The sequence below is a fragment of the Papaver somniferum genome, chromosome 2 (genome assembly GCF_003573695.1).
Source record: "Papaver somniferum cultivar HN1 chromosome 2, ASM357369v1, whole genome shotgun sequence".
NCBI lineage: Eukaryota > Viridiplantae > Streptophyta > Magnoliopsida > Ranunculales > Papaveraceae > Papaver > Papaver somniferum.
In genome coordinates, this window is record NC_039359.1 from 40885359 (window position 1) to 40900940 (window position 15582).

General features: G+C 35.8%; 1 protein-coding gene across 1 annotated transcript; it reads right to left on the bottom strand.

The window, feature by feature from the left end:
* Window positions 1–3070: 3070 nt before the first annotated feature.
* Window positions 3071–4817, bottom strand: LOC113350873. The gene is made up of 5 exons (XM_026594978.1): window positions 4736–4817; window positions 4471–4528; window positions 4041–4353; window positions 3746–3960; window positions 3071–3497 (listed from the first exon to the last, which is right to left on the bottom strand). The coding sequence occupies exons 1-5, from the start codon at window positions 4815–4817 to the stop codon at window positions 3071–3073; spliced, it is 1095 nt and encodes a 364-aa protein (XP_026450763.1).
* Window positions 4818–15582: the final 10765 nt, after the last annotated feature.

Sequence of the window (15582 nt, forward strand, 5' to 3'; positions counted from 1 at the left end):
TCTTCTTGAATTTTTTTAAAAAAAATTTAACATCATCATCATCATCCTAAATAAAAAAAGTTCTCATTTCAATCCTTGTGCAGTTCCATGTATAAGTCTTGCAGCTTGAAATACGCCAACAATTCTGCAAGCTCAATCTGCTGCAGAGGGGCGCAAAACGCCTCTCAGGACACACAGTTCGAGTATGAAGAGTGTGACAACATGCAATACTCCTCCTACAAAGAAGAAGCCAGTTGCAAAGAAAAATCCCACTCATTCAAATCTTGTTGATGAGGAGCAGAAGAAAGCTGGTGAAGAGACACTTGTTCCGGATGAGGCGCAGAAGAAAGCTGCAGAAGGTGGAGTTGTGGATGGGGCGCAGGAGAAATTCGCAGGTGATGACGTAACTGCAAATGTCGAAGTATAGACACCTGCAACTGTTGGTGACGGTTTGGTTATGACTGCTCCAACTCAGCCAACACCTGAAACTTTTGATGACAGTTTCGCTTCAACTCATCCAACAATGTTTGATGACTCTATGGTGATAACTGCTACAACCCAGCCAGGTGACAATCCTGAGATGGCGGATGTTGAAATAACTGATATACTAGATGTGGTTCTAAGCGACATTAACCAAGGTAAAGGAATCTATAAACACAGACCTGCAGAGATGGAGAATCCAGAAATTAGCTCCAGCGGTAACATGTCTCCCTTTTGCAAGTTTTTATGATTTTTTTCCTTCTTATGTTGTTCATAATGCAAGTGTAACTTCAAGTTACACATTGTATAGGCATGTGTAACTTAAGGCTACACATGTGTAATGCAAGTGTAGCTTTATGTTACACATCCTATGTAAGGCAAGTGTAACTTCAGGTTACACAAGTTGAGCATATGCAACTTTTTTTTGATTCTGCTTATTTTTGTTGCACAGCTCAAACTCAAGAGAACATTGATGGTGAAAGGATTTTTATCCTTGGCCTAGATAGAAATCCAAAACCCGTCGGAGAACTAATCAAGGAAGCTGAGAACAACCAAATACAACAACGAGTTTTGAGGAATAGAACAATTGAAAAACAAGATCCACTGCTTTATGAAAAAAGTCAAAGAAGATTAAGAAGACTCCTAATGAAGAAACAATGGATGCAGTTCCACAAGAAAAAGTAGAAACAATGGTTGCAGTTCCAGAAGTAGAAGAAACGATGGATGCATTTCCAGAAGATGATGATGGGACAATGAGAAAGGATGTTAAAGGTTCCCAAGTAATTGAAATGTTGGATGCCGATCAAAAGGAGCAAGTACTTGCATATTTCAATACACATCCCAAAGCGTAAGTAGATATAACCCAAACCAAAGCTTGATTCTTATGTTATGGTGTTGTGATATATCATTTTAATATTAAAACATTGTATCATACTACTTGATTCTGTTGTGTTATTTAATTATTTCTTCTTTCCAATGTAGAGACATTCCTTGGGTCGAATACAAAAATGATGGTAGCCCACTCTTTGATATAAGTGGGGAATTTTTGCTTCAACTTACAAGCCAAGAATCATACTTGGAGTCAGAATTCATTGATTTATACATCAGCAGGTTAAGGAAGAAGATGAACTCAAATCCGAAGTATGAAAAAGCAATATTCCTCTCACCGAAAGCATATGTAAGTAGTCATCTCAATTTAAAAATCTTGTTGTATGTAACTTCAAAAAGGTTATGTAACTTAAAGTTACACATGATAGTGGAATGTGAATATGTTGGGTTTACAAATTGTGTAACCTTGGGTTACATATGCATTTATAATGTGTAATATGAGGTTACACATCCATATTTTTCAAGTGTAACACCTAGGACTGTGTAAATATAAGAAATTAATTGCTACATTTGTAACTTTTTGATTTTCAAGTTAAAATGTGTGGTTAATATTCCAAATGATTTGTGCAGCAATCTTTGGTATACAAGGATGGTTATTTCGAGAAATTCTGGATTTCCAAGCTGCATAAGGACTTCAATGAGTGTCGCAACCTAATCAGAATTTTCGCACCAATGTGTAATGGCGACACACACTACACGCTACTGGAGTTCGACTTGAGGCGAGGTCAATCTTGGTACCACTATAACTCGTCAGACAATAAGGTCAACAGGCAAACTCACTTGAAGCAAGCTAAAGCATATGCAGCTGAAATAACTTCAGCACTGAAATACCTCATTCCTGTTGGGTTAAAACCATCTGCAAAAAATGTCAATATGCCTAAACAAGGTTCATTTCCCGACTGTCTTATATTTGTATGCTATTACATGAAGACAAGGATGAAGAATTGGATACTTGAACCAAAATTAGCTACACCAATGGTGGATATAATGATCAACAAGGTGAACAAAATGTGGGAAAGCATGCTTTACAAGATTATTTCAGATCCTTCCAGAGTTGTGTAAAGCAGTTCTTTGCATTAAAAAAAACTTCTATACTTTTCTCAGACTTGCAGATATGTTTTTAGATATGTTTGGATTTGCAGACTTCTATACTTTTATACTTTTGCTAAATACAAGTTGTTTAGATATTTTTGGATTTGCAGATATACTTTTGCTAAATACAAGTTATTAGAACTTTTTTGTTGTTTGCAAAGGTTTCAGAAGTATGCAACGGGTTAAGTAACTTAAAGTTACACATAAAATTAAGATATGTAACTTGCAGTTACATATCAAACTAAGATGTGTAAGTTGAAGTTACATATATTAAAAAATAATTGTTTCCAGGCAACAGGTAAAGACAAATATAGTGGAATGTATAACAGGGTCAAATGTTGAAACATAGGTTAAGTAAATCATAGTTACACATGCAATTAAGACAAGCTAAATCAAAAAAAATGTAAAAATAACAATGTGTAAGCAATAGTTACACATCCATATTTTATAAGTGTAAACCAAAGTTACATATGCATTTCCCTCCTGTGTTCAGAAGACACACACTGGGAATAGAAACACATTTCACCTGTGAACTCACAAAAATATACAATCTGAATAAATGATCCTTGCACATAATCAACATTGCAGAAAAATAAAAACGTTTGGTCCATGCAAACCAACATGAAGAAAACTAAAAAAGCAAATAATCCAAGACAAATAAGAAACTACACATAAAATAAATACTTGCAGAAATGAACTTCTTCAGCTTAAAGCTAGGGGGTGTGTACTTCGGAGGATTCTTGCAACCTTCCCTGTTGTGACCTGCTTCCTTGCAGTTGTTGCAATGAACTTTCTTCTTTACCTTCTTCTCACCTTCACTTAGAATCCTTTTTCCTGGGGGTCTACCTGGTTGCTTCTTTACGATAGGCGGGTTGATGGTGTCGTCTTCTTTAATTTCAACATGCCTATTGTAGTTGGGAATTGGCTGGATGGCATGCAAATAAGTCTTCCTAAAATAGTCGCTCGTAAAATAAGGTGAAATGAAATCAATAGCTTCATGTTTAATCTTCCGTATGGCTGCAAGAGCATGAGCACAAGGGAAACCGTATACACGCCACCTTCAAAAAACAAAAACAAGAATATAAACACTCGGCTAGTTACACAAGGAAATCATAAAACACACAAAAATCAGCTAGAAACACATGCATATACAGGATGTGTATCTTCCAGTTACACATGCAAAATAAGATGTGTAATTAGTAGTTACATATCCATATGTCTAGTGTAATTAGAAGTTACACATCCTGTAAACTTTCAAAAAAATTAACATACAAAAAGAAAAGAAAAAAAGCATAAGAAACAAAACCTTTGACAGGTGCAAGTTTGGTGTTCGAGGTCCATCATGTGAGTGCTTTCGCTAAAAACTTCGAACACGGTAGCACTAGCCACCAATAATTCCCAAGACAAACCTTCATCTTGAAGAGCCTCAAGCTTCTCCTCATACTCTGGGGTTAATGGAGTCATCATATTAGCGCAAATTTCACGACGGTCTGCCATCATTACCATTATTTTCCTCCTAATCTGAAAAGGAAAAATACTTATGAATATAAAAAGTGACAAAACAAGAAATAAAAGACGACAAAAAAAAACACTATATTAACCTGATCAAGAAGAGCAGATGCAGGCATCTTCTTGTGAACCAGAACCCAGTTATTGAGCACTTCTGCTAGTGTACTAGATGTGCGTCCATACCGACAACCTTTGAAATAGGCATTGACATATGATTCAGGTGGGATGGTCTCGATGTAATCATCCACCCAATTACAATTCAAATATCTAATTTTATGTATGTCCTTAGCATGGTTTTCAGGTGAGGGTGCGTATGTCGCTTCTTGGAAAAGGTCTAGCACAAGCGTGTACCTAGGATCTGAGCCACTTATGGGCAGATTAGTCTTCAGGTGATAGTAGCAATAGCTGTGAAACGAATCTGGATAGACAAGTGGAACACCCTGCAAGAGTCCTTCATGGCGATCCGAAAGGAAGGTGATTGACCTCCCATCACCAACAACTTCAGTCGAATTCCTTAAAAACCACTCCCAGTTGTTGACATTCTCAGAATCGACTAGTGCCACAGCAAGTAGGAAAAATCCTACAAAAAAATGTGCAGAATTAAAAAAATAATAAGTTTCACAAAAACAGAAAAAAATATATAAATACAAGTTATACATCCTAAAACAAATGTGTAACTTAAAGTTACAGATGCTATTTTCTTAATTACACGCTGAGTAAACCAATGTGTAACTCTCAGTTATTTGTCAACTAAAGTAGTTCAAAGAAAAAAACATAAAAAACATACCTTTACCACCATTGATACCAGTAGCTGCCATCAAGCAACCTCTGAATCTACCAGTAATGAAAGTAGCATCCAAGTATACCATTGGCCGACAAAACCGGTACCCTTTGATGCATGCATCAAACGCAATGAAAATCCGTTAGAACTGTTTCTTTGCAGGATCAAATACAAACTTTATCACATTACCAGGTTTGGTTTCCTTTATAACATCAATATACCATACCAATTACGAGTATGACTTCACATCGTCGCGATAAATGGTCTTATAAACCTTTTCCCTGCTATTATAGGCCTGATAGTACTCCATGGTAATCCCATAATTGGTCTGGAAATCAGCTGCAATTTTCTTAGGCTTCTTGTGAGGATTTTTCCGAACTTCTTCCTCAATCAAACTAGACATGAAGTTGGTGGAGTATTTTTGATTCAAGTTGTGCCCACCAGCACCACAAATGTGCTCAGGGTTATAAGACCTGACCTGAAGAAGTTCATACAAAATATAAACAAAACAACCAAAAACAATATGGTGCAAAAAACATCATGTGTAACCCAAAGTTACACATACTGTAACAAAACATAACATATGCTAAGCATAAGATGACAGAACACAGAAAACCTACCTGAAACATTTCGTTCCTTTCATCAATAGAAGCTGCATGAAATTTCCAGCCGCATCGTTTTTCTGCACACTTAGCCGTGAACCTAGAACGTTCATTGTGTGTTACAACCATGTTGAAACTAGTGCGAAGATGATACTTGGTGAAAGCAACCCTGACTTGCTTATTTCCTTCAACAAACACATGACCAACCTCACCAAGGACCTTGGGCCAACCATCTGATAATAAAGGTTTTGCAGGCTTTCTTTTATCTTCCAAATACATTGCAACAGAATGATTGTTTCTCGATGAAGACGTAATAGAACCATTAGAAATAGAAGAATCTTCCCTAGAGCTAGATGAAGAGGTTACATGAGTAACATTTTGCAAAAAAATATCAACACTGGTCTTCTTTTTACTATTTGTGATGGATGCAAGAGATTGAAGCGAATAATCACAGTCAACCGGAAATTCTTTCCCACCTTCTCGGAAGAAGAAACAAATACCAAGTGGAGTAAATTGCTTCCATTCCTTTCAAACTTGTTCCTTAAACTCATCAAGTTTAGTTTCAACATTAATACGGATGGTAATGAAATCTGAAAAGTAGCGAACAACAGCGATGCAACCAACATGATCCATGACAACCTGGAAACTAAAAACATACAATAAAATATCAAAATAAAAAAACGAACGCAATTCACTCGAGGGCATTGCCCCCTCGTGAGAACTATATTTTATGCGGCAAGCTAAATAATACAATGAGCAATCAACAAACTCAACAATAGAAATATGAGTAAAAGATACAAATGATACAACTGTTTACAAAATAAAACATGCTACAAGACATATATATGTAACTTCAAGTTACACATGCTTAAAATAAAACAGGATATATATATATATAAACTAAAGTCACACATGTTGTAACTAAAAAATGTGATCTCTACATCAATTGTTCTTCTGAAACAAAATTGTATCTGCATCTTCCTTACACATGCTTAAAATACAACAGGATATATATGTGTAACCTCAAGTTACACATACTGTAACAAAAAAACAGCATGCCTAAATCAATTATTTGTAAACATTTGTTCTTCTGAAAGAAAATTGTTTCTTCATACTCCTCTCAGTATCAACAAAAAGTAAACAACAAATTCTCAGATCAGACATGCAAGAAAAACAAATAATTAAAAAAAAATTGAAAAAAGATTTCAAATCAAACCAAAATAAAATTCTTACTTAGATTAGTTATTTTCTTTCTTCTGAAACAATGTTTTTTCTATTCCTCTTCTCAGTATCAACCAATCCTGTTGTAAGTATCAACCAAACACATACTCAGTATCAAACCAAATCAAAAAATGAAAAACTAGATCCAAATCATAAAAATCGAAATCAATGGAACTGAAAACTAGATCGAAAATAAAATTCGTACCTATGTTGATTTCTCTATTCCAACCTGTCTTTTTCCTCTTCTCAGAACTCAACAAAATCGAAACAAAACAAAAAATCCAAAATTAGTTGAAGATAGAAATCAAACAAATCGATCAGAAAAACTAATGAATCAAACCTATTTGATACAAACAGAAAAGATAAATTGATACAAACTTATTTGTTATTCTTTAATGCATTGTCACAATCTCGACAGATCTGAAATCCAGTGAATAACATCAACAAATTGAGAAAAAAAATAGTGAATCCTTGTTCTTTCTTCAATGCAACGATTTCGTGTGAAGAAAAAATCTAATTCTGTTTCTGAAGAAAAAATTAACGAGAGCAGAGAGAAGAGAGAGCTGAAAAACTAATTGATTTGATTTTCTGTTTCTGTTACTGTATAAAACGACTATAAATACTGGAGGTTAATTTTGGTATTTTCAGATTTATTAAAAAAGGTGTTGATGTTAGCAATCCGGAAGAATTCAAAACCTGGCAGCAAAAATAAAAGTTCTGGGCCTAAAAATATCAAAAATTGAAAGTATGAAGTTGATAGTGGAAGATCCATTTTGTGGGGCTTCTAAATATTGAACCCATATAGTAGGGTGGTTCTAGTATTTGTCACTTTTCTTTTTTGCTTTTTTCTTTTTTTTTGTGAACTAGATTTCCCATTTAAAAGACTTTCTTTTTCTTTTCCTGATACGAACATAGGATTATTATTAACTAAAATTGTCAGAATGAACATTGTCTGTATCCTCCAATATTGCACTTGCAATGAAACTTGGAGGACATGCATTCAAAATGAAAGAAACACTGCCACCTTATCAGTTGGCTTGTTTATTTTCCTCCTAATACATTTGCATGTCCAATTTCGATGTGTTGTTAATGTGTGTTTTGAGATCCAATATCAAAGACTGATTTTCCCATGCAGCTTTTTGAATATCTTCATTAATTACTAGCTGCGCATTCACCTCAAAAGAGGAAAATTGTATGTTTAACTCTTCCGCACACTTCATAGCATGTAGAAATCCTCTACATTCCACTGTTTCAGCATTTAAGAGTCCATGCGCAGAGTTGTATCTTGCTTGGATGAGTTGTCCTGCAAAATCATGACAAATTAGTCCCCATCCAGCATAAGAAATAGAGTTCACAATCTTAAAAGAAGCATCAGAACAAAAAGAGTAATAGGGGCTATCAAGTGGTCTCCAAATGGGGATATGACTCTGAACATTAGTCATTCTAGATTGGTCTTTCTGCAACATTTGCTTTCTTGTAGAATTATTCAATATTTGAATGAGTCTAATCACTTCCGCAGGATTTGGGTTAGTGTTGTCAAAAACACTTCTGCATCCTGATTTTCAGATTTCTCGCATTGTGCTACTCATTTTAACAACCCAATCTTCAACTAAATTGCTAAAATCATCAGAGAACCAACTTTTAATCCATTGTTGCACTGTTGCATTTGTACTGGGAATACTTCTTCTTGCTCCTGGTATAGTGTCCATATGGCTCTCGCAAATGGACACTCCCAAAGTATGTGTCGAGTTGTTTCAACTACTTGCTTGCACATTGTACATTTTTTACCCTTATAATTCAGAACTTGAGTCATTCTTTCATTAGATGGCACTATATCATCTAAACATTTCCACAAGAAATTTTAAGCCTCGACAATGTATGAACTTTCCAAAATTTTCTCCAGAGTTTAGTTGCCTCTTCATCATTTGAGCACCTTAAATCTTCAATTCAATAAGTTTGTTATATGATGACTTATTGTAAAGACTTCATTTATGCTTAGGGTCCAGATTAATCTATCATTTCCAATCCTTGGAATTCTTGGTTGCATTATTGTCTTAGCATCTTCTTGATTGAAAATATGTTGTACTATAATTACTTTCGAAGATTTTGTATCATGATTTATCAAATCAGCCACTTGGCTAAATTCTCGTGCGGTATCCTACTCCACTGCTAGTGCTATATGAGACTGTTTTCTATGTATCCAATTGTAATTCCAAGTTGATATACGTTTTCCATCTCCAACTATCCAGAAACTATGCTCTTTAACAATCTACATGCTCCCTTGTATACTCTGCCAAGCCCATGTTGAGATTTTCTTCTTTTTTGCATGTAAGGCTGAAGTGTTAGGAAAATATTTTTCCTTTAATGATTTAGCCCACAATTTTTCTTCATTCTGCAGCAATCTCCAGGCAACTTTAGCTAGCAAGGCTAAATTAAAATATTTTAAGTCTTTAAATCCCATTCCTTTATCTTGTTTATGTTTACTAACAGTTGGCCAGTTGATAAAGAAAAAATCTTTTGAGTCGTGCTTTCCCCACCAGAAATTTCTCTGCAATATATCTAGTTCTTTGATTGTAGTATCTGGAATCTTGAAGATGCTCATGTGATAAGATGGCATTGCATTAAAAACATGCTTCACCAAAACTGACCTTCCACTTTGATTTATGAATTTCCCCCTCCACCTTGTTAGTCTGTTTTTTGTGTTGACAACTAAACTGGAGAATAAAGTAGTCTTCTTTCCATTTAGGAATAACGGTATTCCCAAATATTTTTTATCTAGATACATCTTCTTCATCTTCAAACTTATTAAGATAATTTTGCAATGTCTTGGATGCGTATGCTTTCAGAAGAACACAACATATTTTTGGAAGTTTATTTGTTGGACTGATATATCACTAAAAGATTTGATCACCTGAAGAAGATTAGTGACATTTTGAATGTCAGCCTTGGCAAAAACTAGACAGTCAAGTGACTGACTTGTGGTGCTTTTCTTGAAATATTTATCCCTTGTATTTTACCATCCATTTCAGCCTTGTAAAGAGCACATGTGAATACTTCCATGGTCAACAAGAATAGATATATAGATATTGGATCACCTTGTCATATCCCACGAGTTTGTTTGTAGGATTTAAATGAAACACCATTTAGGAGAATAGCCATGTAATGTTTCTTAGTATTCTTTCTCTTCATGCAGTGTATGAGCTCGTGATCTAGAGCAATATTATCTCCAATCTGTCTTCCTTATACATATGCAGCCTGCATGGTGAAATGATTTTTTCTAGCTACAACTTCAATCTGTTAGCCATGATTTTTGAGATCAATTTGTAAGTAGAATTGAAGAGAGCTATAGGCATGTAGTCTCATGGTGTTTGGGGCAGTTTACATTTTGGAATAAGACATAGATTTGTCTTATTTAACTTTCTGAACATCCTTCCCGTTCTGAAAAACTCTGCACCATCTTAATGACATCATCTTTGACTGTACTCCAGTTATCCTGAAAGAACCCCGGTGGAAATCCATCCAGTCCCGGAGCTTTCCACAACTGCATTTGTTTGAGTGTATTGTGTATTTCAGCTTCATCTGGTACCCTTGTTAGGAAGACATTGTCATCTTCAGTAATGCATGGTGGCAAAAGATTTAATAAGTCAGCATTTTCAGAAGGATTTGAGGTGGTCATTATTTCCTTAAAGTGATCAACTAACAGAGCTTCAAGTTGATTTCTTCCACTACACCAGCTGCCATCTTGCTTTTTCAGGGACTGAATTCTGTTTTTAGATCTTCGTCTGTGGGCTTGCAGATGGAAATGATTTGAGTTTTGATATACTTAATGAAAGAACATATCTCTAGATTTTTTCCTATAGAAAACCTCTTCACGCTTGTGCCATTCCTCAATTTCCATTTAAACATCTTGAGCTAATTGTGTGTTATCATTTCCATTGGCAATTGGTTGTTAAAGATCACATAATTATTGTTGTAGAGCTTTGAGGTTGCCTTGTATATTGCCAAAAGTACTTATGTTCAAATGGAAAGATCTCTTCAATATTTTGACATCATCTTATCAAGAACATAACCAGCTGAGCCTTAACATTGCTTAAACTGTGTAACTTTTATTTGGTCTTTACATGTTTTGTCCCTTAACCAACATTCAAATAAATTCCAGTTCCTTGCACTACAAACATCATAAGGAGACATGTCTGAAAAAATAGGACAATGATCAGATGCTAAGAATGGTAAATTCTTGATACAAATGAATCATCCAATCAGAATTCATTAGAGCTCTATCTAATCTAGAACGTATTTTCCGTGTACCATGCTTGTTACTAGTCCAAGTAAATGGGTTTCCATGATAATCCAAGTCACTTAAACCAGCATCTTTAATTATTTGACTAACTGTTGAAGAAAAAAAGCTAGATCCAGTGCTTCTAACTCTTTCATCCTCATAAAGGGTGATATTTAGATCACCAACAAGAATCCAAGGGGAAGAAATATCATATAAGGTGCAAACATCTTTCATGAAATTTTATTGTTGCTTCCTTTCTTGTGGGTATGGGGAGCCATAAATGAAAAAGCGGGGGTGATGTGATTTTCAATTTAGCTGTAGTAAAAATTTCGTTGAGACTTGTGAAAGCAATAGATTTTAGACTTAATTTTAAAGAAAATAAATATTGATATGTTGTGAAAATTATGGAGAGGCTGGAGCTAGGATTTCACCATTCATCAATACTTAGGTGGTTCTAAATTAATTTATATCATGCAATTAAAACAATTGATTCGATTCTAAAGTATTGCCAAAATCAGATTCCCAAAATATCAAATGTTAGTCGCAAGTATAACGCATCAAGAGTCTAAAACTAAGCATGCATCATCAAGAGAAAACACATTTGATTAATAAGAATCATTTAATTTATTTTTTTATCAATGTAATTAATCATATAAAAATATTGCATAAATTTATAAAATAAATATTACCACATAATTCTTGAGAGAATGGCTTCCTCCGTCGCCCCAAGGATTGGGTTTATCATTAGGAAAACACGCGCAAAATTCATTTTTTATTGCTCAAAGGTGGTGTACAAATGATGAAATGGGAGAAACAATGATAACCGGGTTTGCAACAGTTATAAGTGTTACAAACTGAAAAGAACGATACAGAGGATTTGTCACTGTTACTGTAGCTCTAAGACTGTCGCTGAGCATTCGCAAATACTGTAGAAAAAACGACTGCTTTTGTGGGTCTATGTTCTTCGTGTTCTTCAATGGCAGCAGCAGCAACAGGTTTCTTTAGTGATCGTGTTTCTCCTCTGTGATATTCCAAATCCTTCCCCAACTCTACGTAACCCCTCTAAGATGCCAGAACACGCTTTATATACACAACAACTTCAAAATATCTCGTAATAATGTCTCCAAATTCTCTCACAGCAAAGCCATTACTCGGGAACATATTATTTCCAAAGTTATGGTTTTAAATCCTTCTTTACGTCCTTCATGCGTCTATTACAACTCAGAGTTCTCAATACATGTGCAGTACACGAATTAGAGTCCCAGCAGTACACGAATTAGAGTCCCAGCAGCACACGAAAACTCTCCCACGAACGTGTTTCTCTGTTTGCTTCAAACCCACAATGCATCCAACTCTAATCGAAACCATCGACCATACCATCCCTGTTTGGTCCAAACCGGCCCAAAGCAACCAAAACCAGTGATTGATTCTCGCCCAAACTCTTCGGAATTCAAAACAGAGCTTCCCGTTTGAAGATAAACCCGAGATTCTGTTTTTCTTCAACTCCACCATTATAGCCAATTCTGGTCGAAACCATTGATCATACCATGCATGTTAAGCTTAAACAGGCCTTCCCAAGAAGTTTCAGTCATTGAGTCTCCATGAATCCACTCTAAAAGCCGAACCCTAATTCTGCAAGTTACTGCCGCAAATTTCCCGCCAAATTTATTTTTGAAATGTTGAAGATGAAGTGCCCTTATCCTTTTCTGGGGTGCGAATAGCAGATGGGTGCTGAGGATGAATTTGGGTACTGAGGATGAATTTGGGCCACGCATAACCTTGGGTGCCCCTTAGCCAAATCTGGGGTCCGTATAGCAAATGTCCTCCAGGGGTCCAAATAGCACTTTTTGAGCAACTTTTTCCACACAAGTGTATTTCTCCAAAAACACCTACACAAACATAAAACACCATAAAAAGTACAAAATCAAGCACTAGCAATAGAGACACTGAGGACAATTCAGACACAAAAATGTGTCTATCGGGGGGTCTAACAACACCACCCAATATTTCGCTTAGCAATCTGTATGGACAAACTCCGAAATACTTTCTAGAGAATCAACTAGACAGTCAGAATCAATCTAGGTAAAAGTATCTCAAGGAGTTAATATCTCTCTCTTGTTTTGATTTACTCAAGCTAATAGAAATCAGCGAGTCTTTAATCAAACACAAGGAATCACTTGGATGGTACCAAATACCAATATACAAGGATCAATTAATGACAATCAACAACCAAAGGTTGGATTAATCTAACTGATGATCTAATGCACAACCTGTATTATTTCAATTATAAAGATAAAACAATATAATGCGGAAATAAAAATAACACAGACACCAGAAATTTTGTTAACGAGGAAACCGCAAATGCAGAAAAACCCCGGGACCTAGTCCAGATTGAACACACATTGTATTAAGCCGCTACAGACACTAGCCTACTCCAAGCTAACTTCGGATTGGAATGTAGTTGGACCCCAATCAGTCTCCCACCGATCCAAGGTACAATTGTACTCCCTACGCCTCTGATCCCAGCAGGATACTGCGCACTTGATTCCCTTAGCTGATCTCACCCACAACTAAGAGTTGCTACGACCCAAAATCGTAGGCTTTGACACTAAACAAATCTATCTCATACAAACAAGTCTATAAAAGGATCAATCTGTCTCCCATAGATAAACCCTAAAGGTTTTGTTCCGTATTTTGATAATAATCAAGGTGAACAGGAACTAATTGATAATCCGGTCTTATATTCCCGAAGAACAGCCTAGAGTTATCAATCACCTCACAACAATCTTAATCGTATGGTAGCGAAACAAGATGTTGCGGAATCACAAACAATGAGACGAAGATGTTTGTGACTACTTTTTATATCTTGCCTATCGGAGATATCAATCTCAATCCAATCAATCTGATTGTACTCGTACGATAGAAGATGCAAGATCATATCACACAACTACGATAAAAGTAGTATCGGTCTGGCTTCACAATCCCAATGAAGTCTTTAAGTCGTTAACATGGTTTTAGAAGAAGAAAACCAAAGGTTAAAGGAGAAACGACTCTAGCACGCAAACTAGTATCACACGTAAGGTGTGGGGATTAGTTTTGCACAATATTAGATGTCTCCTTTATATAGTCTTTCAAATCAGGGTTTGCAATTAAGTTACCTTGGTAACAAAGCAATCAATATCCACCGTTATATGAAAACCTGATTTGGATTCAAGCTAATATTTCTCAACCGTTAGATCGTAAACTTAGCTTGTTACACACACTTGACAATACACGCTTCTAGGTTTGTTAACCGTACCCAAACGTATGCAATTGTTGGTTCAACAATAGTTAACCAAAGGTTAGCCATATGAGCATTTCATATCAACCATGTTCTTCTTCACCATAACTAGTTCAAATGACTTCAAATGAACTAGTTAGAGAGTTGTTCAATTGCAAGGAAATCTTAAGTACTACACAAGACACAATTGAAGCAAAGATGATTTGATTCACTTGAATCGGTTCATGAACTTTTATAGTCACGGTTTGCAAACTGCATTCCTTAGTCTTTTTAAGGTTAAGCTCGGAAATCATTTTCATATATATAACCTTCTCAAGTTCGCAGACTAGGTTCGCGGACTTAAGTTACCGGGAAGAGTTTACAAACTCCAGCAGAAATTCTCGGGTATGAGAACTTCGCTGGTTCGCGAACTGGGTTCGCGGACTTAGCTTCACGCAAGTAGTTTGTCAACTCTAGCAGAAATTCTCGGGTTTGATAACTTCGGCAGTTCGCGGACTGAGTTCGCAGACTTGGCTCACACCATTCTTCCGGTTCTCTTGATCAACAAAGTTCGCAAACTTTGGTTCAAGGAATAGGACTTATACATAAATGTGTTTCCACAACAATACTTATGTCCACCATTGGTTACGTAATCTAAACTCTCATTTCAATCATTGAAACATTCTTAGAGGACGTTATATAGTTGTTACACCATTTCTCGTCAAAGCAATTTTCAAGATGATTGAAACATATCATGACTTTCGTCACATGGTAAAGATAAACTTGATCGAAGCGAAAAGCTTACCAACACATATTTCGAGATATAGATAGGCGAGGTATACTCGGCTCAAAATACCAAATGTGTGTAATCCAAGTCTATATATATAGCATATGACTTGTTGTCTCAAAGAGCAGGAGATAGAGTAGATAGACTTTTGAGTGATAGATAAGTTCAAATCTTCACATACCTTTTTGTCGAGTAGTTCCACCAGTTCCTTGAGTAGTTCTTCTACTTGTATGATGAATCTCCATGAAGTCCTTGAGCTCAACTACACTTTATATCCTAGTCCGAGACTTAGCTATAATAGACTAGAAATCAAGGCTTATAGTTTTGATCACTAACATTGACAAACATGCTTGAGATAGAAACGCATGCGAGTTCGACCGAGCAATGCTCTAACAATTCCCGCTTTGTCAATTTTAGTGACAAAACTATCAATACATATGGAATACAAAAAAGATAAAGAAACTTTAGTAGCTCCTATTCCACATGTCTAATCTTCAACATTCCTCGAAATCTTCGTCATTTCCAAGTACTCCAATGATCCCAAAGGTTGTAAGTTTAGCATCATCGCTGTTGAAGATCCGTATCTATAACAATGAGAAAACATAGTTCTCAATCATTGTTATACAGTTTCATAGTATTATTACACAGTGTCAAAGTTCAATTGTATCACAACTTCAACAATAATACGGTGATATGTATCACCCC